The following is a 27,008-nucleotide window of genomic DNA, read 5'->3' on the forward strand; positions in this document are numbered from 1 at the left end:
AAAAAAATCAGATATGTGCACAGCCTCATTGAATAGCTTTGGGTAGCACTTGTCCAATTTTTATGGTCATGTGCACGAGCCCTTAAAGGGACTCTGTCACCTGAATTTGGAGGGAACAATTTTCAGCCAAGATTGCCTTGTGCAGGCATGTACTACGGAGGACAGAGAATGAACTTCAATCCAATATTGCGGCCAGCATGCAGCCAGCGAGTAAGGAAAGGGTGAATCAAACACCTGAAAACACCGCCTCTATGGCTGAAAATTGTTCCCTCCAAATTCAGGTGACAGAGTCCCTTTAAAGATGGCATCAGGGAGATGGTTGTTATAGACTTCCACAGTGTAGAGTAAGATAGAAGCTGTGCATTTTGAATACACACAGACCTCACATGAAGCCTATATTACTGGGAGAGGTACTCAGGAGAGAAAAAATCTGGAACTGTGTTAGGCTGCAAACTGCACATCTGGGGGTATGAAAAAAATGACTACCGGTACTTTAAACGTGATCAGTTGAATGTATTACTAATGAGGCAGTTACTTTCACATATTAATGCTATAGGCCTTGTATAAATTTGATCCCTACATATTTGCTGTAATAATTCAAAAACTTCATTTTATATTTACTCAGCTTTCCATTATCGAATCTCTTTATTAGAACGGTTTCTGATCGAAACCATTTACTGTGTCAAATATGTAATTAAGGAAGCATCTGTAGAAGGTAACTACTTATTCACATTACTGTAAAAGTTTAGTTTACACTTTTCAAAATTAGTAGCTACAAGTTTTGACATGTTAATTTGGTCAAAAACAAAGCGTACACCATTGCCTTAATTGTAAGAAAACAACAAAATGCTGTCTGACAGTTTCATGACATGTTACTCTGCATGAGGCGATGTGTTATTATGACTGAGCTGATATTACTAGTAGGTTCCATCACTGTAACTCTTCTTCAGCTTCAGGCAGAAGGCTTCCAGCCAGCGAACTCTGGGCACTGGCATGAGCAGTAGAACTCAGAACTTCTTCAAAGCTTCCTTGAGTTTGGTTTGTATTTCCTACTTTAGCCTAAAATCAAGTCAGAAAACAGGAGAGTGAAGTTATTTATAAAAAATAAAAAAGGGACCACAGTAATTCATAAATTACATTTTGGAAGTCCTACTTTCCTCCCTCTTTCGTGATCTCTGGGCTAAATCTTGTCCTTGTATCTAAAAATATTTCAGAACCATAATATATTTGGGAACATGAGCCATTAGGGTTAGTGTATCTCTAGCAAATAGCTAGTTTGGAAAGTCATTTTATGTTTAGTACATTTTATCGTCATGGATTTTGTTTATATCCGTCATGACTAGTGATAAGTGAGTGTACTCGTTGCTTGGGTTTTCCCATGCACGCTCGGGTGACCTCCGAGTATTTATGACTGCTCGGAGATTTAGTTTTCATCCCGGCAGCTGAATGATTTACAGCTACTAGCCAGGCTGAGTACATGTGGGGGTTGCCTGGTTGCTAGGGAATCCCCACATGTAATCAAGCAGGCTAGTAGCTGTAAATCATCCAACTGCCGCGATGAAAACAAAATCTCCGAGCAGTCATAAATACTCGGAGGTCACCCGAGCAACGAGTACACTCTCTCATCACTAGACATGACGAATGAGATCGATTACTTATCAGATGGATCAACATTGATACAGCTAGACTCTTTTTGACTTTAATCTTTCCTAACAGGCAAAATACATGTCTTATACAGCTGACATTTGCCTGTAACTGACACAGTTGGACTTAGCCAAGATGCCACAGTCAACAGGTTGTGATTGCATCTAGAAACCTAATAAACCCCCCATGACTTCAATTTTTGTTCTATGCTTTAAAAATCCAAACTAGAAAAACAAGATCTATCCTGCCCTATTGAATGTCATAAAAATGCCACATTTGCTGTTTTTCAGTGACCTTTCTTAAAAATTTAAAATAAAAGCCATCTAAAATATTATATGCAGACATTGACAACATTTTTGGTACTCTTCTGTAAAAGAAAATACCACAAGTCACGTAAAATTGACAAAAGTAATTTTTAACTTAAATTTACTGTATATCAACTAATGAAAATCTGTCCTCCTTTCTTCCTCGCTGCATAGTGGTTTCCACGGTATCTTCTGAGTTGGAAGAAGTGATACGCAGAGTCCAGTCGTTGGCCCCTTCCGCTATTCCAGGGTCCAATTATTTGTACCTGTGTACCTAAGATTACACCTGTTACAAGAGTTTCATGATTTCATCTTCAGTGGTCACCCTGGGGTTACAGCTACCTGAAAAGCCATTACTAAGCTTATGTCGTGGCTATACATGTATAATGATATTAGAAAAAAATTTTTCCACCTGTGAAGATTGTGCACACTCTATAGTCAGTCAATACCAGCTGGCAAAGGAGTTGGCTCCATTGCCGATTCCAGAAAGACCGTGGATTCATCAGTCCATGGATTCCATCATGGATTTGCCTTTGTCTTGTGGCAAAAGTGTTATGTGGGTGGTGGTTGACCGATTCAGTAAACAGGATCATTTTGTTCTATTATCGTTGTTATCTAATGTTGAAACACTATCCAGGTTATTAGTCATGTGAGATTGCATAGAATTCCGCTTAACATTGTGTCTCATCGTGTAGTGCAATTGGTCTCCAAATACTGGAGAGCTTTTTGTAGTAAACTGGGGCAGTCAGACAAAGTACAAATCAATTGTTGGAACAAATTTTAATGTATTTCGTTGCAGCTCAGCGGGCAGACTGGTCTGCATTTTTACCTATGGCTGAGTTGGTCTTTAAAGGGGCACTCTGGTGAGATTAGAAAAATGTTGTACTATCCCTGCTCTCATCAGCTATAAAGATGAGATTCCCAGTGCAGTTCTATTATCTTTACAACACTTGGAATTCAATGTGACGGGAGCTGCTCTTCATTGTCTCCTTGTCTGCAGTCTGAGGTGAGGGGGCGTGGCCTGCTCCTGGCTTTTAGTAGCAGCCAGCCCCTGGTAATATCTCCTTGTCTGTAATCAGAGGTGGGGGGCGTAGCCTGCCCTTAGATTTATACTAGCAGCCAGCCCCCTGATTATGCCTCTTTGTCTGCAGTTTGAGGTGAGGGGGAGTGGCCAGCTCCTTGCTAGTAGCCCTGCAGTGAAGGAGACATTATCAGGGGGCTGGCTGCTACTAGAAGCCTGGGTGCAGGCCACGCCCCCTCACCTAGGACTGCAGTCAAGAAAACATCAGAGGGCTGACTGCTACTTAAAAACAAGAACAGGCCATGCCCCCTCACCTCAGACTGCAGACAAAAAGATATTATCAGAGGGCTGGCTGCTACTAAAAACCAAGAGCAGGCCATGCTTCCTCACCGCGGACTGCAGACAAGAAAACATCAGGAGGCTGGTGTGACAGGAGTGTTACATCAGTGTCGAGCTCCATGCTGTTCCTACCAGCCAGTCTCCTGATAGCTGTTTCTCTGCAGAGAACAGGGGGCATGGTCATGCCCCCTTTTTTTGTACTGGCCGTTACTCACAGGGGGGAGCTTAACACTGCCCTGTGACATAACATCCCAGATGGGACGGGAGGGAGCAGTGAAGAGCGGCTGCTGTCACACTGAATTATAAGCGTTATAAAAATAATAATAACACTGGGCATCTCATCTTTATAGTATAAGGGCAGGGACAGTACATACATTTTTCATCTTTCTGGAGTACCCCTTTAACAGTTGGGTCAATCAGTCTACTGGAACCTCACTTTTTTTGTAGTTATGGTTTTCATCTCCATTTTGGTGAACTCTGTAGGACAAGTTCTCGGAGTCCTGGAGTTGAGTTGAGATCGCCATACAAAAACTTGGGGATGTATGGAGGGAGGTTTAAAAGAATATTGGGGTTGCTCAGCTTTGCCAAAAAACTAAATGCCAATAGGAAACGTTCGAGAGTTCCTGTCTTTAAAATAGTTGACAAAATTTTACCTTCCAAAAATATTAAACTTTTAATATACCATTGGTGAAGTTGGGTCCTAAATGTATTAGCCCTTATGAGATTCTGGAAGTAGTCAGTCCAGTGGCCTTTAGATTAAAATTTTGTCCGTCTCTTTACATTCCGTATATCTTTCTCCAATCCCTATTAAAAGTTTGTCTCCTCTGTGTTATCTCACTTTCTCCTGCCTCCTCCGGTTTCCATCAGTGGAGGTTTGAAGCATGAGGTGGCGACATTTGTGGATTCTCAGAAGGTCTAAAATTCCCTCCAAATCTTGTCCATTGTTGGGGATACGGACCCAAGTAGAAATGCTAGGTCCCAGCTTGATCTCTGAAGGCTGATCACTTGGCCAGAGCCTTGTATTTAAGGTTTCCTGGGAAAACTGGGGGTCCTGTGGCTACCTAGGAGAGGCGGTTCTGTCATGATCCTGCCATTCATGAGGTCCTAGGGATGCAGTGAGTGATGGCTTAGCCGCCCTATAGAATGCAGGGGCGTGCTGCGCTGTCAGTTTTGTGAATTACAGCCCAGCTGCCTATTTCGGTCAGGCCTGCTAGGTTTCGTCCAGGTGTCTCCCTTTCTGAATAATTGCCTGGCTATATAGTTAGCTGAAAATGGTTAGATTATTGCCAGTTGGTGATGTATGTGCTTTGTTCTCTAGCACTCTGTTATTCTGATCTTTTGTTGCCTGACCTTGGCTTTGACCAACCATTTGCCTAACCCGTTTGTCTCGATACGCTACCTTCTCAGAATTTTTACTTTGGACTGTGACCAGTGTACTCTTTTGTTCTGCTCCTTTGTTTATGAAAAACTCGTTTAGGGTATGTGCACACGTAGAAAGGAGCTCTGCGGATTTTTCAGCAGCGGATTTTAGAAATCTGCAGGTAAAAGGCACTGCCTTTTACCTGTGGATTTACCGCAGTTTTTGTGCGGATTCCACAAGCGGTTTTACACCTGCGGATTCCTATTATGGAGCAGGTGTAAACCGCTGCGGAATCCGCACAAAGAATTGACATGCTGCGAAATGTAACCCGCAGCGTTTCCGCGCTTTTTTTTCCGCAGCATGGGCACTGCGGATTGCGTTTTCCATAGGTTTACAATGTACTGTAAACGCATGGAAAGCTGCTGCGGACCCGCAGCTGCAGATCCGCTGTGGATCCGCAGAAAAATCTGCAACGTGTGCACATAGCCTAAGTATTTGCCCTCGAACCTCTTGACTCCCCTGCCTCATGACTTGTCCGTGCGAAATGACGTTTACAAGCGTCACACAAACTGTCTACATTCAGCAGGACTTACAGATTTTGTAAAAGAAACTTGAATTTTATTTGCATCAAATTTATTTGTTCAACTTCTATTTCTATATATATAGATTTTGCCTGGCTTTCGAATGTTACTTACTGGAATAATAACAATGTTAAGACCTACATGTTACAACAATCTCTTATTTTCCAAGCGACATGTTAATTTTTCATACTTCTAAACAAAACTAATCTTGGATAAGTCAAGGCGGTTCAAAAATGCAAACATTGTTTGTGTCATTAAAGTGCACGCTATAGCTGGTGCTGTTGGGTGACAGTATTGAATCTTTCCACCACATTTCATGGGAGACTTAACGATTCATTGTGCAAAGAGGCATTGTTTAACCCTAATTCTGGAGAGCACTGGAATGTTTCCTAGGCAACATGGAAATAGCTACTGCTTTCACATTTGGTACTACTTTTTGTATTACATTTCCTCTAAATCCATGTACATTTCCGTACACCATCTGTCAGAAACTGAAATATTTTACAGTCTGTACCTTTGAGCTAATAGGGTTTACATAATTTATTTCCATGTGTTCTTTGAAATGCTGCAACATTGGATTAAAAAGAAAAGTCTAGGTGGTAATGTAACATAGTGACAGAATGTAGTTTGACATGCAGCCATATTCCACTTTTGCATATTTGATGTTGTACTATTAACCTTAACGACTTGATTAATAGACTTAAAGGGGTTGCACCCAGACCCTGCTTTGGAACCTAATTTAATCATTTTGGTTGCAGCAGCCAGAATCCCAGCAATTGGCTCATGACTGAGGGGGCTGCAGAAAGGTATGGAAGTTGTTGCTCTAGTTTTTCAATTTTTTTAAAAAATATGGATTAAAATGTATCTTAAACTCTGTAATGAACTACATATCAAAATGTTATGTATGAGCTTATAATGGTGGGGTGCAGCTACAGAGGATGCAGAGCTACATAGTAAGGGATAAGTAGTACAATTGCCTTTACAGTAGCATCTAATGGTTAATTAGTCACTGTCCTTTCAACAAATTTTGCATAAATCAATACCGAATTTGAATCAGAGAAAACGGAGTTTCTCCACTTATAAGCCATTTCCTCTACACCCTACATGCACCCCACCTCTTCCCTTCCCAACATCACCATCTCTACCCCAGCCTTCTAAACTCATCATTAACTAAAATTTGTCTAGCTCAAGATGGACTGACAACACACTGAAATATAAAATTACAGCTGACTATTAAAGTCTATGAAGTTGGGAAGAGGAGAAGTAAGGATCAAATTTAGAGGTACAGGTTAGAGACAAAATGTGCTGCTTCTCTAGTAGATTATTTAATGGTAGAGCTTGATTCATCAGTGCTCAATAGTGATGTTTAATATTCTCCTTGCTGCTTCTTTTATCTATTTTGATAAACACAGACAGGAAAGCATAAATTCAACTATAGTCATCTGTAAAATCCACCAACCAGGGAAGAGGAAACCCTACCAAGTTTACCATGTTAACCTTATTGATCAGTGGTAGGACAGAGAGCCTCCTATCTTTCTGACCGCTCCTTCAGTGTTCTGTTATCTGGCTCCACTTCATCTCCTCTTCCTCTCAATGTCGGGGTACCTCAGGGCTCAGTCCTTGGCCCCTTCTCTTCTCCCTCTATACGGCCCCAATTGGACAGACCATCAGCACATTTGGCTTTCAGTACCATCTTTATGCTGAGGACACACAACTATACACGTCATCCCCTGACCTTACCCCCGCTGTACTACAGAACACCACTGACTGTCTGTCTGCAGTCTCCAACATCATGTCCGCTCTCTATCTGAAACTCAACCTCTCCAAAACTGAATTGCTTCTGCTCCTGCCATCTACTCCATCTACTAACCTCCCTAAATCTGACATTTCCCTCTCCGTGGGTGGCACCATAATAACACCCCAGCAGCAGGCGCGGTGTCTGGGTGTTATGTTTGACTCCGATCTCTCCTTCACCTCCCATATACAATCTCTTGCCCGCTTGTGCCACTTACACCTAAAGAACATCTCTAGAATCCGCCCTTTTCTCACCATGGAAACAACAAGAACCCTCAATATCGCCTTGATCCACTCCCGCCTGGACTACTGCAATGCTCTATTAATTGGCCTCCCTCTTACTCGACTTTCCCCTCTCCAGTCCATCCTCAATGCAGCAGCCAGGGTCGTCCATCTAGCTAATCGTTACTCGGACGCGTCCGCTCTGCCATTTGTTACACTGGCTGCCCATTCATTACAGGATACAATTCGAAGTACTTGTTCTCACCCACAAAGCTCTCCACAGTATCTATCAGCCTAACCGACGGCTGCGCTCTGTAAATTATTTTCGACCAATCTCTGCACTAATCCGTACCTCCCACTTCCCGACTCCAAGACTTCTCCCGTGCTGCGCCAATCCTCTGGAATGCTCTACCCCAAGATATTAGGACCATCCATAATTTGCATAGTTTTAGGCGCTCCCTCAAACACATTTGTTCAGAGCGGCCTACAACGTTCACTAATCAGTCATTTTATGTTTGTGTGTGTGTAGCCCATTCACTATCTCCATCTATCCCACACCCCCTGAAGATGGCTGGACCATCATTGTAAATACACACCTATACTTTGTATCTCCCCACCTCATTGTAGATTGTAAGCTCTCACGAGCAGGGTCGTCTGGTTTTGATTTAATTATTGTATTGTTAACGTTGTTACTTATGACTGTTGTGTTTAAAACTTTAAACTGTAAAGCGCTGCGGAATATGTTGGTGTTATATAAATAAAGATTATTATTATTATTACATCCCTGTGATTGTCAGCAGCATTATTTAGATGTCTGTTTCATATGGTATTTTAGACATCTAGTTTTAAGCATTGGGTAATACTAGTAACTCATCTCCAGTGAAATACTAATACCATATCCTAAATCATGTTTACCTTGGTTTATACCATGTTGAGGGTAAACCTAGAATTCAGAGATTTAAAGTCCTTGCTGTAGTACAACCATAAATCAGCCATGTCATTCTGTTACCTTCAGTGTCGTCACTGTATTCTCAACACGCTCTTCGAAGGACTTGAATGTAGGAGAATTCCTAGAGATGTGAATTTAAATTAAGAAAAAAGGAATTAGTTACTGAGATATAAAGACCTTTCCCATCTTGGTTCTTATAGGGGTTTTCTCAACATCATAAATTTGTAAAATTACAAATTGCTTGTAAGACTATGTTCACACAACCATATTTTCAATCTGTTCCGAAAAAAATAACATCACACGGAGAGCTCCAGGATCAATGCTTTTCAATTTGGCTGTTAAAATGACAGATTTTTCACATAACCCTAAAGTCCGAGTGAAAAAAAAAAATGGCAGAATACACTAGTTTCTTCCATATTTCAGATGAGACTCACCTATTTAAATCTATGCGTATGCAAATAAATTTGGATCCCATACGGATCAACCATAAAGCATCTAATTTTTACTGGAAGATCTGGAGCAGATAACAGTGATTTTATCAAAACTGCAGCACCCAATAAGTGATACATCACTGGAATCCGGTTCACTGCCCTTATATCATGCTGCTCTAAGAGGGGGAAGCAAAAAGCAAGAGAAAAATTTACTTTAAAGACATTACAGTAGAAATATGCCCTGATAATAATTTTTTATTTGAAGTTGGATATGCTCTATATGTCATTTATGTTCTGTAAGAAAATACAAAGCAATCTGTGTGTTTAATCCCAGATGGTCAACAATGATGCCCAGACAAGAATGTTCAGAGGGTACTGTATCCAGCATGGTTACACCAGTTTGGCTTGTCTTTCATTGCTAAATATAAAGACATGCTCTTGTTCTCATGTTACAATGGGAAATTAAACTTACGGATTACCATTATGTTGTCTGAAACCACGGAGGTGAATGCCGTTATTAACATGTATTTTTCTTTATCTCTGAAGCATTGGTGTATTGTAATTGTCTGCAAAGGTTTATGTAATGAATCCCTTTTCTTTGCAGTTAATCTTTTCTTAGAAGATTGTGTCAGCGAACTGCAGACATGTATTGAGGATTCAATTTTATGACAAATTACTCAAAATACCTCACAATTGACGGGCATAATAAGTATGCAACACTGGCATCCTAAATAGAGCACTATATTCCTATTTACAGACACCATTACATATTCACTGCTGATATAATATAGTTGTGGTTACTTTTGGCATCTCAATTTCCAGAAAATACATAAAGATTCTCAAATATTAATGCTGTATTTTTCAATCTTAGGTTTGAAGGGGTTGTACCAAGTTTGCAATTTATTCCCTATCTATGGGATAGAGAATTTATTCCCGATTAGTGATGAGCGAGGTTTTCCCGAGCACGCTCGGGTGGTCTTCGAGTATTTATGACTGCTCGGATATTAAGTTTTCTCCTTCGCCTCATTAGGGGACACAGGATTGTGGGTGTATGCTACTGCCACCAGGAGGCTGACACTAAGTAAACATGAAAAAAAGTTTAGCTCCTCCTCCGTTGTATACACCCTTACACTGGCCACCGGCAAACCCAGTTCATGCTTAGTGTCTGAAGGAGGCACATGTCTGGGTCCCAGACCTTTTGGACCCTTTTTTCCTCTACATCTTGGAAGTGAGACAGGGGCAACGGACCCTTTTGAAGGGATCCGATCTCCCAAACCATCAACGGGTGAGCACGTGGGAGTATTCCTCCACGTATCCTCTCCCGCAACGTGGGATTACTTGCCGGACTTAGCCCTGAACACCCTAAGGTAACAGAACCATAGGCTGTACAGGTGCACGTGGATTGTCCGTGCGGCCCCCACTGCATCACCAATGCTCAGACAGCAGTGATAGAAGGGTGGCGGACGGTCCCTCTCCTCATCCTATGAAGGGAAGATAGAGTAAGGGTGCTTGTACCGTATTTTTTTACAACCCCCTCTAATCTTAGCATCCAGAGGGGGGGCTGAAGGGGGGGCTCCTGTGGCAGCGCATCTTACCTGGCGTCTGAAGGACAGGACAGCTCTGCCGCCGCATTCTCTCTGCGGCTTGCGGCGGTTACGACCAGCAGTGCCGCAGTCTTTCACCTACTGTTGGCGCCGCGACCTCCCTGGCATCAAGCGGCGCCGCGGCCTGTCTGGTGCGGGCGGTGCCGCGGTCTTACCAGTGCCGCACCGTCATTTTCCGGGTCCTCCCCCTTTTTCCTCAACGAGGAGAAATCCAGGCCCCGGCTTTAGCCTGCTCTAGGCCGCAGGGAAGCTGAAATCCCGGCAGCTCCGCCCACTGATGACGGCGCTCTTTTTTAAAAAGAAAGACAGCACACACTCATTGCTCTGTGACCAGTTCCACAGTACGTACGGGGACACAGGACTGGGGTAAGTGCTACTCTCCCCAGCCTGAAAGCAGCAATATCTGCATTTCTTCAGTCTAGAGCCCCTGATTATAGCATCTGCAGAGCACCATGTCTAGAAGGACCAAATCTCACACGGTCTTATATACCGTATGTGTAACCTGTCGATCCACTTTTCCACATGCCCAGAGTTATCGTCTCTGCGAGGCCTGCAACTCTGAATGCGCTCAGAAGCCCCCTCCCCCCCCCCCCGCGATTTCCCTGCCATTTCCCCTGAGACTCAGGCAGAAACTGGGGTGTTTCCACCGGAATGGGTCACGTCCTTGCCGCAATCTAGGTTCAGCACCTGTTCACTCTTGATCTATGTTTGGATGTGACGGTCAGTTTTTTGAAATTTGTATTCACTAGCCCTCTGACCGAGCACTTCGCCTCCTAGACATAGGTGTTTTAATCGCAGCAGGTCCATTACCCCTCCACAGAGAGAGAAATTTAGTCTAAGAAGAGGTTTCACAGGTACCCATTCAGATGAGGACGTTTATTCTCAGTGAGGAAAGGAAAGTGTAGGACCTAGTATACGAGAGATGCCCTAATGTGGCTACCAGGTACACATGAATTGGCCAATTTATGTGCTAAACGCTCTCATTTTTTCATATTTCTAGTGCAGTAATGCAGTTCAACTTTCATGTTTGCATGTTTTAGCGCTACAGTGTGCTGCCTTATTTATTTGACTGTGTATGAGTTGGTGACTCTAGGTTCAGCACTTGTTCACACTTGATCTATGTTTGGATGTGACGGTCAGTTTTTTAAAATTTGTATTCACTAGCCTTCTGACCGAGCACTCCGCCTCCTAGCCACAGGTGTTTTAATCCCAGCAGGTCCATTACCCCTCCACAGAGAGAGAGAGAAATTTAGTCTAAGAAGAGGTTTCACAGGTACCCATTCAGATGAGGACGTTTATTCTCAGCGAGGAAAGGAAAGTGTAGGACCTGGTATACGAGAGATGCCCTAATGTGGCTACCTGGTACACATGAATTGGCCAATTAATGTGCTAAACGCTCTCATTTTTTCATATTTCTAGTGCAGTAATGCAGTTCAACTTTCATGTTTGCATGTTTTAGCGCTACAGTGTGCTGCCTTATTTATTTGACTGTGTACGAGTTGGTCACTCTAGGTTCAGCACACTTGATCTATGTTTGGATGTGACGGTCAGTTTTTTTAATCTTGTCGCAATCCATGGTATCCCTAACTAAGGCAATCGAGTCCCTTCAGACCCCGGCTGGAGTCAGGGACAGCGGTTCACCTGCCTTAGAGAGATCCTCCGACTCTCAAGAGCCTTTGGCCTGCAGGGGCTGCGCTCGCACTAGGCAGACGTGGGGGAAGCGAACCCTCACAGCGTCTCCCAGTCCATCAGATGCATCTGCATCTTGGAGTTTTGCCTCTCATTCACCTTCCCCAGCAGAGAGCGGTGAACTCGGTTCGGACTACGATTCTGAGGGGTCCCTTAATTTGGAGACACCTGGTTTCCAGGAGTCAGTGGACAGCTTAATTGAGGCAGTCAACCAGACCCTGGGAGTAGAAGATGAACTCGCCTTGACCTCGGATCACAAGGTATCATTCAAGAGGGCCAAGCAGTCTCATAGGGTATTCTCTTCTCACCCTGAGTTTGAGGACTTGGTCCAGCGTCACCGGGAACGTCCGGACAGACGTTTTTCAGGTCAAAAAGCCTTGAAGGCAAGATACCCTTTTGCTCCTGAGCTACATAATAAATGGATTATATAACACAGAGGTTACCACGGAATATCACAAAATCTATGTCTATGCCACATATACCATAAATTATTTAAAGTAGTGATTCCAGGTACTCTGTGAAAAGATCTGTGTTTACCACCACCACAAGGAGTAAAACAACAATCCTACGCCGTGACCATAGACCCACCAGAGATTAACACCACACCAGGATCTTAATCATTAAAATTAATTTTTATTTTACAATTCAAAATAGCAACATTACAACAAAATAAAAAATCAAATACCAGTACGCACCACAGGACAATAATATAATAATATAATATACAGTATAATAGCAGCGATACCCCGAGCAATATAGATCCCTACCAATGTTATATGTACAGAATGCAGTATCCAAATTTTTAATATATAGCAAAAAGAGCAATTTTATAGAAAATATTGATATGAAACAATTTAACTGTCAGAGTATTAAAAAGAGGAAGACTGGATGTAATAAATAAATAAAGTGTCTATATGCTACAAAAATCTATTCTATCATAGAATGATCAAACCAAGGAAAAAAATATATAATATATACACACAAAAATCCGTGAAGAAACTAAAAATCATAAAAAAAAAATATATATAAATATATGATATATATACAGGTCCTTCTCAAAAAATTAGCATATAGTGTTAAATTTCATTATTTACCATAATGTAATGATTACAATTAAACTTTCATATATTATAGATTCATTATCCACCAACTGAAATTTGTCAGGTCTTTTATTGTTTTAATACTGATGATTTTGGCATACAACTCCTGATAACCCAAAAAACCTGTCTCAATAAATTAGCATATTTCACCCATCCAATCAAATAAAAGTGTTTTTTAATAACAAACAAAAAAACCAACAAATAATAATGTTCAGTTATGCACTCAATACTTGGTCGGGAATCCTTTGGCAGAAATGACTGCTTCAATGCGGCGTGGCATGGAGGCAATCAGCCTGTGACACTGCTGAGATGTTATGGAGGCCCAGGATGCTTCAATAGCGGCCTTAAGCTCATCCAGAGTGTTGGGTCTTGCGTCTCTCAACTTTCTCTTCACAATATCCCACAGATTCTCTATGGGGTTCAGGTCAGGAGAGTTGGCAGGCCAATTGAGCACAGTAATACCATGGTCAGTAAACCATTTACCAGTGCTGAAAAATGAAATCTTCATCTCCATAAAGCATTTCAGCCGATGGAAGCATGAAGTGCTCCAAAATCTCCTGATAGCTAGCTGCATTGACCCTGCCCTTGATGAAACACAGTGGACCAACACCAGCAGCTGACATGGCACCCCACACCATCACTGACTGTGGGTACTTGACACTGGACTTCAGGCATTTTGGCATTTCCTTCTCCCCAGTCTTCCTCCAGACTCTGGCACCTTGATTTCCGAATGACATGCAAAATTTGCTTTCATCAGAAAAAAGTACTTGGGACCACTTAGCAACAGTCCAGTGCTGCTTCTCTGTAGCCCAGGTCAGGCGCCTCTGCCGCTGTTTATGGTTCAAAAGTGGCTTTACCTGGGGAATGCGGCACCTGTAGCCCATTTCCTGCACACGCCTGTGCACGGTGGCTCTGGATGTTTCCACACCAGACTCAGTCCACTGCTTCCTCAGGTTCCCCAAGGTCTGGAATCGGTCCTTCTCCACAATCTTCCTCAGGGTCCGGTCTCCTCTTCTCGTTGTACAGCGTTTTCTGCCACGTTGTTTCCTTCCAACAGACTTACCATTGAGGTGCCTTGATACAGCACTCTGGGAACAGCCTATTTGTTGAGAAATTTCTTTCTGGGTCTTACCCTCTTGCTTGAGGGTGTCAATGATGGCCTTCTTGACATCTGTCAGGTCGCTAGTCTTACCCATGATGGGGGTTTTGAGTAATGAACCAGGCAGGGAGTTTATAAAAGCCTCAGGTATCTTTTGCATGTGTTTAGAGTTAATTAGTTGATTCAGAAGATTAGGGTAATAGGTCGTTTAGAGAACCTTTTCTTGATATGCTAATTTATTGAGACAGGTTTTTTGGGTTATCAGGAGTTGTATGCCAAAATCATCAGTATTAAAACAATAAAAGACCTGACAAATTTCAGTTGGTGGATAATGAATCTATAATATATGAAAGTTTAATTGTAATCATTACATTATGGTAAATAATGAAATTTAACACTATATGCTAATTTTTTGAGAAGGACCTGTATAAGAAAAATGTGCCCATAAGATAGTCAATACATATTCTACCACTCACTAGTGTATATAAAAAAAGTGCTGAAGTGCTATAAACCAAAGAAGAAATGCCACATGCAGGAGTATGCAAGACACCAACTGTTTACTATTACCAAATAGTGCTTCCTCACTTAAATGAGTAAAAATACACAAAAAGTGCTATGTGCTGTGCCTATGAAGACTATATATATGTGCCACAGAAAACAGGTAGTTGCTCAGCTGTAGATGATGCACTGAATACAATAAAGCGCTGTGATATCAGGGATACAATGAGGCGCACACTGAAAGTGCTATGTGCTGTGCATATAAAGAGTATATGTATGTGCGACAGAATCTAGTGCTAAAAAAATATAATTCACTCAGCTACGAAGGATGCACGGGATATAATAGAGCATCGTGCTATCAGAGATACAATGAAGTGCACACAGAAAGTGCTATGTGCAAAGAGTATGCATGTGTCACAAAAGGTTTCTGCTATATGTAGTGCTAAGATATGTGATTGCTCAGCTGCGGGGGATACACAGGATATAATAGACCGCTGTGCTATCCGGGTTGCAATGAGGCACTATATAATTATAACAAATACGAAAGGGATCTAAAATTATATTGGCAATATATACCTTGGGTTGCTGAGTCCTGTGGGAAACGCAGAATCCCCTTCGGTAGATCCTCCGGTGTCTCGCTTTGCCTCTAACACACTGTTATCCCTTCCCAACGGCTCCTCTATTAGGGATCCTACGGATCGGCTTATAGAAAGTTTGGCTCATTCAGTTTTCGAGGCCTCAGGTTCAGCCCTCTCACCTTCTTTTGCGGCAATATGGGTAGCCAAGGCCACGATGTCTTGGTCAGAATCTTTGACTAAGGCTCTTCAGGAGAGGGACCTGCCAGTGGACTTGACAGAAATGTCAAATCAAATAGCTCTTGCTGGGAGCTATCTGATCAATGCGTCCTTAGATGCAGCAAACTGTGTGGCATCAGCAGCAAACACAATTGCCATTAGAAGGGCTCTCTGGTTGAGAACATGGCAGGTGGATTCTACCTCTAAGAAATCGCTTACAACCCTCCCTTATCAGGGGGGCTGTTTATTCGGAGAGAAACTGGATCAGCTCATTTCTGATACCACAGGAGGGAAAAGCAATTTTCTCCCACAGCAAAGGATTAAACAGCCTTTTTGTCACCAGTTTCAGGCCCGTTTCAAACCCTTTCGTAATACCAGGTGGACCCAGCGTCAAATCTCGTTGCGCCAGGTCGACCCAACCAGGACCGAGATAATCGCATCTCCTACAGAGCCAACCCTTTGGGAAGAATGCGATCCCAGCTGCCTAGATCAAGGGGATCTAGGTCCCACAGGATTTCGGCCAAGTGACTGGAGGCGTCCTCTGGTTATCACCGACAGAGTTGGCGGCTGCCTACTCTCGTTTCACCAGGCCTGGCTCACCATGGGTCACGACAGGTGGGTAAGAGAGCTGGTGTCCTCAGGATACAAAATAGAGTTGGTCTGCCACCCCCATGCTGGTTCTTCCCATCCCGTCTTCCCAGGTCAGAAGCCCGGCTTCAAGCCCTATTCAATTCTATAGTCCCTTCAACTCCGCCGGGTCATCATTCTAGTTCCAAAGGAAGAGAGATTTCAGGGGTTTTATTCCAACCTGTTCATAGTTCCCAAAAGAGACGGAACGGTAAGGCCCATTTTGGACCTGAAACATTTAAACAGGTTTGTCAACATTCGTCACTTTTGAATGGAATCTCTCCAGTCAGTCATTGCATCAATGGAAAAGGGGGAATTCTTAGTCTCAATAGACATTCAGGACGCCTACCTGCATATTCCCATATTTAATTTGCACCAAAGGATTCTAAAATTTCTTTTCTAGGGATGATTTTCGACACCTCACAAGCTCTGACAATCCTGCCCCAGGACAAGGTCCTGGCTCTTCGGCAAGAGGTGAGGGTCCTTCGTCGTCCAAACTGTCATACGATCCGGTTCTGCATGAGGGTCTTAGGAAGGATGGTTGTGGCAATGGAAGCGCTGCCATTTGCTCAACTCCATCTTTGCCCTCTCCGACATACACTTTTAACAGCATGGGACAAGAGTCCGTTCTTCCTCAACCTCAAGTGCCGTCTGTCTCTCCAGGTCAGGCAAGCTCTCTCATGGTGGTTAACCAGTCCGTCCCTACTAAAGGGGAAACCCTTTCCCCCACCCATTGGCTAGTAGTAACAACGGATGCCAGTCTCCTCGGTTGGGGAGTAGTGTTTTATCACCACACAGTTCAGGGACGCTGGTCCTCTCGGGAGTCAGGTCTTCCGATCAATCTTTTAGAGATTCGGGCAGTTCGGCTGGCTTTGCAGCATTTTCATCATCTTCTGGCAGGCCGCCCTGTCCGGATTCAATTGGCCAATGCCACAGCTGTGGCATACATAAATTATCAAGGGGGTACCCGCAGCAGGGCAGCCATGCAGGAGGTAAAGCAAATACTCTGCTGGGCCGAGAGGAATCACTCGGTGATTTCGGCAGTCCACATCCCGGGCGAAAAAAACTGGGTTGCGGATTTTCTCAGTCGGCAGGGCCTGGCGTCCGGGGAATGGTCTCTCCATCCCGAAGCATTTCAACAAATATGTTAGCAATGGGGGACTCCGGACGTGGACTTTTAACCATGGAACATTTTAAATAATATGTGCTTGTTGGACATCTTAAACTACTAGAAAGAGTAGCTTCTGGGAGGAATGCCAAGGTGCCCAGGTTTGTCGCCCGGTATCGAGATCCACAGGCGAATGCCGTGGATACGTTCTACCTTGGAACCAATTTTGTCTCCCATATCTGTTTCCCCCTCTGGCGCTGCTCCCGAAGGTAATCAGGAAGGTCAAGACAAAGGGAGTACCAGCTATTCTGGTCGCCCCGGATAGGCCTCGTCGGTCATGGTACGTGGACCTAGTGCAGCTGCTCGCCGGAGTTCCTTGGTGGCTTCCAGACCGCCCAGATCTTCTATCTCAGGGCCCGATCTACCACCAGAACTTAGGGGCCCTGTGTTTAACGGCCTGGCCTTTGAATCTTGGGTTCTAACACAGGCCGGGTTCTCCCAAGAGGTAGCCGCTACCATGATTAGCACCCGGAAATCCATCTCGGCACGTATTTATCATCACACCTGGAAGGTTTTCCTTTCATGGTGCAGAAAGCGTGGACTACCTCCACTATGTTTCTCCATCTCAAACATTCTTGCCTTTCTCCAAGCCGGCCTGGATTCAGGGCTGGCACCAAGTACTCTTAAAAGACAAATATCAGCCTTGTCGGTCCTTTTTCAGCGCAGTATCGCTATTAATCTACAGGTAAAGACTTTCTTACAGGGAGTCGCTCATAAGGTTCCTCCTTATAGGACTCCTCTGGATGCTTGGGACCTTAATTTGGTCTTAGGTGCCTTGCAGGAAGCTCCTTTCGAACCCCATCAGGACATCTCTTTAACTTGCCTTTCCTGGAAGGTCGCATTCTTGGTGGCCATAACTTCCATTAGGCGGGTATCAGAGCTGGCAGCTCTATCCTGCTGTGCTTATTTTCTATGGTTCCATCAGGATAAGGTGGTGCTCAGACCAGCACCCTCCTTTTTGCCGAAGGTAGTTTCCTCGTTTCACATTAACGAGGACATCATTCTACCTTCTTTTTGCCCAGCGACGATGCACCGTGTGGAAAAAACTCTCCATACGTTAGACCTAGTGAGAGCGCTGAGGAGGTGCATTTCTCGGACGGCTCCTTTTCGGCAGGCGGATGCGTTGTTTGTTCTCCCGGAGGGTCGCAGGAAAGGATTCGCTGCCTCAAAATCTACCTTGGCCAGGTGGATACGATCGGCTATTCAGGAGGCCTAACGCGTCAAGGGCATGGTAGTTCCGGCTGGAATTAAAGCACATTCCACTCGAGCAGTGGGGAATTCCTGGGCACTTCGGCACCAGGCTTCAGCAGAACAGGTTTGCAGGGTTGCAACCTGGTCTAGTTTGCATACCTTTTCCAAACACTACAATATCCACACTCAGACTCCTGCAAATGCAAGTCTGGGTAGAAGGATTCTTCAGGCAGCGGTAGCGCACTTGTAGCCGTCAGTTGCCTGGATACTATACCGGTGAGTTAATTCCCCACCCAGGGACTGCTTTATCACATCCCACAGTCCTGTGTCCCCCAATGAGGTGAAGGAGAAATTGGGATTTTTGTGTTACTCACCGTAAAATCCTTTTCTCCGAGACACTCATGGAGGGACACACCTCCCTCCCTGTTAGCCATATGGCTCCTTTTTGTTTAGTTTCTGACTTTATCAGTCAGTGGCGTCATTTCCAGACATGATATTTCTGTATTAATGCTGATGTATTTTTTTCTTTTGTTCTCCTACTGCTTTTGCACCAAACTGGGTTCGACGGTGGCCAGTGTCGGGGTGTATACGATGGAGGAGGAGCTAAACTTTTTTTCATGTTTACTTAGTGTCAGCCTCCTGGCGGCAGTAGCATACACTCACAGTCCTGAGTCCCCCAATGAGCGTCTCGGAGAAAAGGATTTTACGGTGAGTAACACAAAAATCCCTATTTCATTGCCTCAGCAGCATGATTTACAGCTACTACACAGCTTGATTACATGTGAGGATTCCCTAGCAACCAGGCAACCCCAACATAGCTGTAAATCATTCAGTTGCTGTGATGAAAACTAAATCTCCGAACACTAACAAATACTCAAAGGTCACCCGAGCGTGCTCGGGAAAACCCGAGCAACGAGTACACTCGCTCATCACTATTCCCGATTTCTGTGGGTCTGACAGCTGGGACCTCCCACCAATCTTGAGAATGAGGTTCTAAAGAGTGCCATCTGAATGGAACGTAGTCACGCGCACCTCCGCTACATTCATTCTCAATAGGATTGATGGAGGTAGCCGAGCATTGCGCTCAGCTGCTGTTTGACCTTCCCTTTAAATCTCATGAAGAATGAATGCAGTGATGATGCACATGATCAACTTCAGTTCCATTCACACATCTGTCTTCACAGCCCCAATCTCATAATAAATGGGCGTCCCAATGGTTGGACCCTATTGATCGGGAATTTACCTCCTATGCAATGGAAAGGGGATACCTTCCAACCCCGGTACAACCCCTTTAACCTAACACAAGTGGAAGCAAAATGTTAATACAATAAATGTAGATTCATGGCAAATAAAAAAGGAATTATGTCATTACCTCATAGCTGGCATACTTATAGAGTGACGGATTGAGTAGCTGCCATGTGAGGGCATTGTGGATAAAAAAGAACACACTCCATAAATTTCACAATTTATACCATTTCACTGAAACATGCAGCACACAGAAGTAACTCGATAGTTTGCACCATAAGTTGTACACTGGGTTTATGATACCTACAATAATTTGACAAGTTTCATGAACTAGATGCAACAATGTATTTATTAGAACATTCTGCCACCTGATGGATACCTTTCTCCATGGTCTTCAACTATCATATCCTGGGTTGGAGGGTCACTGTGTGGTCAGCATTGATATGTGGAAAATTGTGAGGCCTGATGATTTCTCCTCTGTAGCTGGTATCGGAGTTGTGAAACAGTTATCAGTTTGTTTAACTCCCCAAAATTACTATGGAGATAGTCAAATCTAGAAATCTTCCTTATGATGGGTAATCACTATCAGGTCACTGGGAGTCCGATATCCAGCTCCTCCACTAATAGTGCAGTTCGCAGTGTAAAGAGTACTATGTGGGGTGTAGAGGCTGTTCAATAGGCACTGAGTTGCAGTACCCAAGAATGGTCATTACACTGCATAGCGATACACCATGTACTTAGAACAGACTAATAGTTGGATTGTGGAGTTTCGAGGTGTCATACCTCCAATGAACTGATATTGATGAACCATTCTATCAATGGACTTGGACGACCCCTTTATACTGTTAGACTTAAGCCAAAATGAAACACTTTTCGCATACATATACCCATAGGATTACTTTTGCCATATCAGAGTACGTGGATCCTTGTTTCTTATACAGAAACATTAACAAGTCCAAAATGGTATTAATGTGTGCAACCTCTTCCATATCTGATGGGAATCATTCATACTGAAACTTCTTACCTAATAGAGTGCGATCTGCAGCAGAGGAATGAAAAGCATTGAGTGTTATAAAAGTTCTGAGCTACAACATAAAGGAAACACTTAATGTGAGCAGTTAACATGCAGCCTCCAGGCACAATCATGCTTAAATCTTCAAAAATACAAAAGTTGACTTATGGTATCAGGTATGCTCCCTGGGAGCTGATGGAAAGGTTTACATTAAATCTAAGTTCTACAGCCAAATTAACTTAAAAAACAAATAGCATTATTTTCTTACTTTTCAAATTATTTTAATTATATATTTGTACAATTAAAATTTTGTGGAGAAAGTATGACACCAAATGTTTCTAAATTAAATGGTTAAATATGTAAGAAAGCATGATTGTATTTTTCACAATTAGATAGTTAAATGTGTCTTAATTTGATTAGTGCAAAGGCACAGCCATTTGTTATTTTCATTCTGTTCAGTACCCAGAAGAGTGAGAAAAGGTTAAAACAGAAAGAAAAAATTGGATTTTTGTATTTAAAAAAGTTATGGAAGCAGGAGAACATATCACACCATTATCACTGTCTTTAGAAGACAGATGACATTTAAGTGTGTAAATGGTAACTTGATATGATTGAATTTTGTCTCATCTGGCAGAAACCTCATCCAATATCTGTAAAATATGTCCAATCACAGTAACTGCAGCATGTAATATGAATCATAGCTCAAGACAACTCTATTGCAGCAAATAGAAAGGATTGTTTCAGGAAAATCGTGTGAGCGATGAGAGGGGCGACCGTTGGTTTTAGGCTGGGTTCAAATGACGTATGTACAATCTTCTGATTTTCATCTATGAAAAAACTAACGATTTTTAACCCGTATTATTATCCGTACTTTCATCTGCATGTCCATTTTTACATCCAGATTACATCTCTTATATATATATATATATATATATCAATTATTTAAAAAGTACCGTATTTTTCGGACTATAAGATGCACTTTTTTCCTCCCAAAATGTGGAGAAAAATGAGGGGTCCGTCTTATAGTCGAAATGTATGGGCTCTGGCTGTGGTGGGGAGGTGGGGGGAGCAGTTTCGGTGGAGCATCGGGTCACAGGAGGCTGGAGTCGGCGGCACCGGCTAACTCCTGTGCCCCCTGCTAAAGATAAATGAATATGCACTGCATTTCACGCCCATGGGCGTGGAGGGCAATGCATATTCATTTTTCTGGCATCCCTGGTATAAATGGCTCCATCCTGTTCCTGGAATGTTAATCCCATCCTTTTTCTTTTATAATTGGCCCCATCCTGTTCCTGGTATCCATGGCCCAATCAGGAAAGATTAAAAGAAAAAAAAAAACATTACACTCACCTCACAAGCAGAGCACAGCTGTCAGAATATTCTGAATATTCTTTTCTCTTAAGTATCGGCACACGTGACTGCCGGCCCCAGCACGAAACAGGCGGCTGACAGTGCGCGCTACTGAAGAGGAATGGATACTCACTGCAATCTCCGATGAACTGTCCCGGTGAGTATTCTGGCAACTGTGATCTGCTTGTGAGCAGCGCATGATGTCCCTGCCATGTGCTGCTTACAAGCATTAAGCAGCTGCTGGCACGGGTGCAGGACACAGCGAGGGAGCGCCGTGTAGGTAAGTGTAATGTTTTTGGTTTTTTTTATCTTTCCTGATGGGACCAATGATACCAGGAACGGGATGGGGCCAATTATAAAAGAAAAAGGATGGGGCCAATCATACCAGGAACAGGATGGGGCCAATTATAAAAGAAAAAGGATGGGGCCAATCATACCAGGAATGGGATGTAGCCAATTATAAAATAAAAAGCATGGGGCCAATCATACCAGAAATGGGATGGGGCCAATTATAAAAGAAAAAGGATGGGGCCAATCATACCAGGAATGGGATGTGGCCAATTATAAAATAAAAAGGATGGGGCCAATCATACCAGAAACGGGATGGGGCCAATTATAAAAGACAAAAGATGGGGCCAATCATACCAGGACTGGGATGGGGGCCAATCATGCCAGGACTGAGATGGGGTCGTGCATACCAGGACCGAGATGGTGCCAATCATACCAGGATAAGGATGGGGCCAATCATACAAGGATAAGGATGGGGCCAATCATACCAGGATTAGGATGGGGCCATGCACACCGGAATAGGGATGAGGGAGGCATGCATACCAGGATAGGGATATTACAGTACAGAATTTTTTCCTCTAATTTCCTCCTCTTAAACCTAGGTGCGTCTTATAGTCTGAAAAATACGGAAATTAAAAAAACTTTTCTATGTTAATAATTGCAAGGAATCTGTAAAACAGGTGCCATATGGATGGTGTAAACATGGCATTGTTGTATTTTTGGGGTGAGTTTAGTGAGTCTGATTGGAAAAATGTATCAATAATGCATGCCCATGCAAACCACCCCATTGACTTACATTTGTCCATGTGCTGTTTTGCATATAGACAGAACAACAGCGATGTTTACTACGATCATCTAAGAGCCTTTATACTAACAAAATATTGATGTAAATGACCAAATCTGTAACACTGATCTCATTGTTCTGCAATCTGTGTGTGACACTGAGGCTGAACCTACTCTTTAAATCACATTATTTATTTTATTTTATCACATGAGGATAAAATATATTTTGTCCATTTAGGCTAGGTTCACATTGCGTTCAGTGACTACATTAAACGGACTACGTTACACCGCGGCATAACGTTAACGCCGCCATTGAATGCAATGTCGGCACATCGCTAGCGCACGCCCACAATGGGTGTGCGCTAGCGATGTGCCGTCATTTGAGTGACGGACCCGAGACGCGGGCTGCAGCGTTTCCGGGTCCGTCACTGCTTGCGCAGATGGAGCTAGCAGATGCTCCATCTGCGCTAGCGCGATGTAGCGCCGGCACTTGCGCTAGCAGCAGCCCGTTAGCGTATGTGCTGAACAGGCTACTGCTAACGCAATGTGAACTTAGCTGGAAAATGTCCAGTAAGGGGACTAGATATTTGGTATGGTCTTCAAAACTAGAAAGTGATGTAATCTGATAGGATTTTATGGAAATGGAAATTTACACATGGGCATTTCTTGAAACCAGCTCATGGACCTACAAAATATTATTGTGAGCACCTCTTTCTAGTAGTTTAAGATGTCCAACAAGCACATATTATTTAAAATGTTCCATGGTTAAAATAAACTTATTATATTAATATAGCATAAACTTTGCATTTATTTAAGCACCTCATATCTCCTAGCTTCTTGCCAATGGCGCTTCCCACGTTAGTTATTGCAGCAGAAGCTTTCATCCCAGCTTGGCTTAGGGTTTCTTGTGTCTTCTTGTACCTACAATTAAAACTGCATTAACAGAAATGTAATTTTACTTTCACCAGTAACCTATAAACAGTCATTTGTGACATTTCCTCTAAAGATTAGACGGCATATAAAATGTGTTGTATTATGTTTCTGTAAGACAGGGGTGTCAAACTGCATTCCTCGAGGGCTGCAAACAGCTCATGTTTTCAGGATTTCCTTGTACTGCACAGGTGATAATTTAATCACCTACACAAATAATGAGTTGGTGATTAAATTATCACCTGTGTAGTACAAGGAAATCCTGAAAACATGACCTGTTTGCAGCCCTCGAGGAATGCAGTTTGACACCCCTGCTGTAAGATACTTCCTTAACCCCTTAGTGACAGCCAGTTTGGTATTTAATGACCAAGCCAAATTTTACAATTCTGACCACTGTCACTTTGAGGTTATAGCTATGGAACACTTCAACGTGTCCCACTGATTCTGAGAATGTTTTTTCGTGGTATATTGTACTTCATATTAGTGGTAAAATGTATTCAATATAACTTGCGTTTACGTATGAAAAAATCGGAAATTTGGCAATTTTCAAACTTTTAATTTTTGTACCCTTAACCCCTTCCCGACCTTTGACGCCACGTAGGCGTCATGAAAGTCGGTGCCATTCCGACCCATGACGCCTATGCGGCGTCATGGAAAGATCGCGTCCCTGCAGATCGGGTGAAAGGGTTAACTCCCATTTCACCCGATCTGCAGGGACAGGGGGAGTGGTAGTTTAGCCCAGGGGGGGTGGCTTCACCCCCTCGTGGCTACGATCGCTCTGATTGGCTGTTGAAAGTGAAACTGCCAATCAGAGCGATTTGTAATATTTCACCCATTATAACGGGTGAAATATTACAATCCAGCCATGGCCGATGCTGAAATATCATCGGCCATGGCTGGAAATACTAGTGTGCCCCCACCCCACCCCTCCGATCGCCCCCCCACCCCCCCGATCTGGCCGGTACACTGCTCCGGCTCCCCTTCGTCCAGTGCTCCGCTCCCCCCCGTGCTCGTGTCCGCTCCCCCCGTGCTCCAATCACCCCCCCGTGCTCCAATCACCCCCCCTGCACTCCGATCCACCCCCCCGTGCTCCGTTCCACCCCCCCGTGCTCCATTCCAGCCCCCCCGTGCTCCGTTCCACGCCCCCCGCGCTCCGTTCCACCCCTCCCGCGCTCCGATTCCCCCCCCGTGCTCCGATCCCCCCCCCCGTGGTCCCCCCCCACCCTATCATACTTACCGATCCAGCCGTGGTCCCGTCCGTCTTCTCCCGGGCGCCGCCATCTTCCAAAATGGCGGGCGCATGCGCAGTGCGCCCGCCGAATCTGCCGGCCGGCAGATTCGTTCCAAAGTGCATTTTGATCACTGAGATATAATCTATCTCAGTGATCAAAATAAAAAAAATAATAAATGACCCCCCCCCCCCCTTTGTCACCCCCATAGGTAGGGACAATAAAAAAATAAAGAATTTTTTTTTTTTCCACTAATGTTAGAATAGGGTTAGGGGTAGGGTTAGGGGTAGGGTTAGGGTTAAGGTTAGGGCTAGGGGTAGGGGTAGGGTTAGGGGTAGGGGTAGGGTTAGGGTTAGGGCTAGGGTTAGGGCTAGGGTTAGGGTTAGGAATGTGCACACGTATTCTGGTCCTCTGCGGATTTTTCCGCTGCGGATTTGATAAATCCGCAGTGCTAAACCGCTGCGGATTTATGGCGGATTTACCGCGTTTTTTTCTGCGCATTTCACTGCGGTTTTACAATTGCGATTTTCTATTGGAGCAGTTGTAAAACCGCTGCGGAATCCGCACAAAGAAGTGACATGCTGCGGAATGTAAACCGCTGCGTTTCCGTGCAGTTTTTCCGCAGCATGTGTACAGCGATTTTTGTTTCCCATAGGTTTACATTGAACTGTACACTCATGGGAAACTGCTGCGGATCCGCAGCGTGTGCACATACCTTTAGAATTAGGCTATGTGCACACGGTGCGGATTTGGCTGCGGATTCGCAGCAGTGTTCCATCAGGTTTACAGTACCATGTAAACATATGAAAAACCAAATCCGCTGTGCCCATGGTGCGGAAAATACCGCGCGGGAACGCTGCGTTGTATTTTCCGCAGCATGTCAATTCTTTGTGCGGATTCCGCAGCGTTTTACACCTGTTCCTCAATAGGAATCCGCAGGTGAAATCCGCACAAAAAACACTGGAAATCCGCGGAAAATCCGCAGGTAAAACACAGTGCCTTTTACCCGCAGATTTTTCAAAAATGGTGCGGAAATATCTCACACGAATCCGCAACGTGGGCACATAGCCTTAGGGTTAGGGTTGGAATTAGGGTTGTGGTTAGGGTTAGGGGTGTGTTGGGGTTAGTGTTGTGGTTAGGGGTGTGTTGGGGTTAGGGTTGTGATTAGGATTATGGCTACAGTTGGGATTAGGGTTAGGGGTGTGTTGGGGTTAGTGTTGGAGTTAGAATTGAGGGGTTACCACTGTTTAGGCACATCAGGGGTCTCCAAACGCAACATGGCGCCACCATTGATTCCAGCCAATCTCGTATTCAAAAAGTCAAATGGTGCTCCCTCACTTCCGAGCCCTGACGTGTGCCCAAACAGTGGTTTACCCCCACATATGGGGTACCAGCATACTCAGGACAAACTGCGCAACAATTACTGGGGTCCAATTTCTCCTGTTACCCTTGTGAATCTAAAAAAATGCTTGCTAAAACATAATTTTTGAGGAAAGAAAAATGATTTTTTATTTTCACGGCTCTGCGTTGTAAACGTCTGTGAAGCACTTGGGGGTTCAAAGTGCTCACCACATATCTAGATAAGTTCCTTGGGGGGTCTAGTTTCTAAAATGGGGTCACTTGTGGGGGGTCTCTACTGTTTAGGCACACCAGGGGCTCTGCAAACGCAACGTGACACCCGCAGACCATTCCATCAAAGTCTGCATTTCAAAAGTCACTACTTCCCTTCTGAGCCCCGACGTGTGCCCAAACAGT

The 27,008-nt window shown here is 43.8% G+C and overlaps 1 protein-coding gene across 2 annotated transcripts in view; it reads right to left on the reverse strand.

Moving 5' to 3' along the window:
- Nucleotides 1–632: 632 nt before the first annotated feature.
- TPD52L1 (TPD52 like 1) overlaps nucleotides 633–27,008 on the reverse strand; it is a 142,089-nt gene continuing 115,713 nt past the window's right edge. The window contains exons 4-8 of one of the 2 annotated variants that reach the window (XM_069726095.1): nucleotides 23,914–24,015; nucleotides 20,686–20,700; nucleotides 19,789–19,827; nucleotides 8,276–8,336; nucleotides 633–1,059 (exon numbers count right to left, since the gene is read on the reverse strand). In XM_069726095.1, the coding sequence (XP_069582196.1) occupies nucleotides 931–1,059; nucleotides 8,276–8,336; nucleotides 19,789–19,827; nucleotides 20,686–20,700; nucleotides 23,914–24,015 (346 nt within the window). In that variant the 3' untranslated portion in view covers nucleotides 633–930. The remainder of the gene's footprint in view (nucleotides 1,060–8,275; nucleotides 8,337–19,788; nucleotides 19,828–20,685; nucleotides 20,701–23,913; nucleotides 24,016–27,008) is intronic. The other variant, XM_069726096.1, reaches the window with a different exon arrangement.

The sequence above is a fragment of the Ranitomeya imitator genome, chromosome 5 (genome assembly GCF_032444005.1).
Source record: "Ranitomeya imitator isolate aRanImi1 chromosome 5, aRanImi1.pri, whole genome shotgun sequence".
NCBI lineage: Eukaryota > Metazoa > Chordata > Amphibia > Anura > Dendrobatidae > Ranitomeya > Ranitomeya imitator.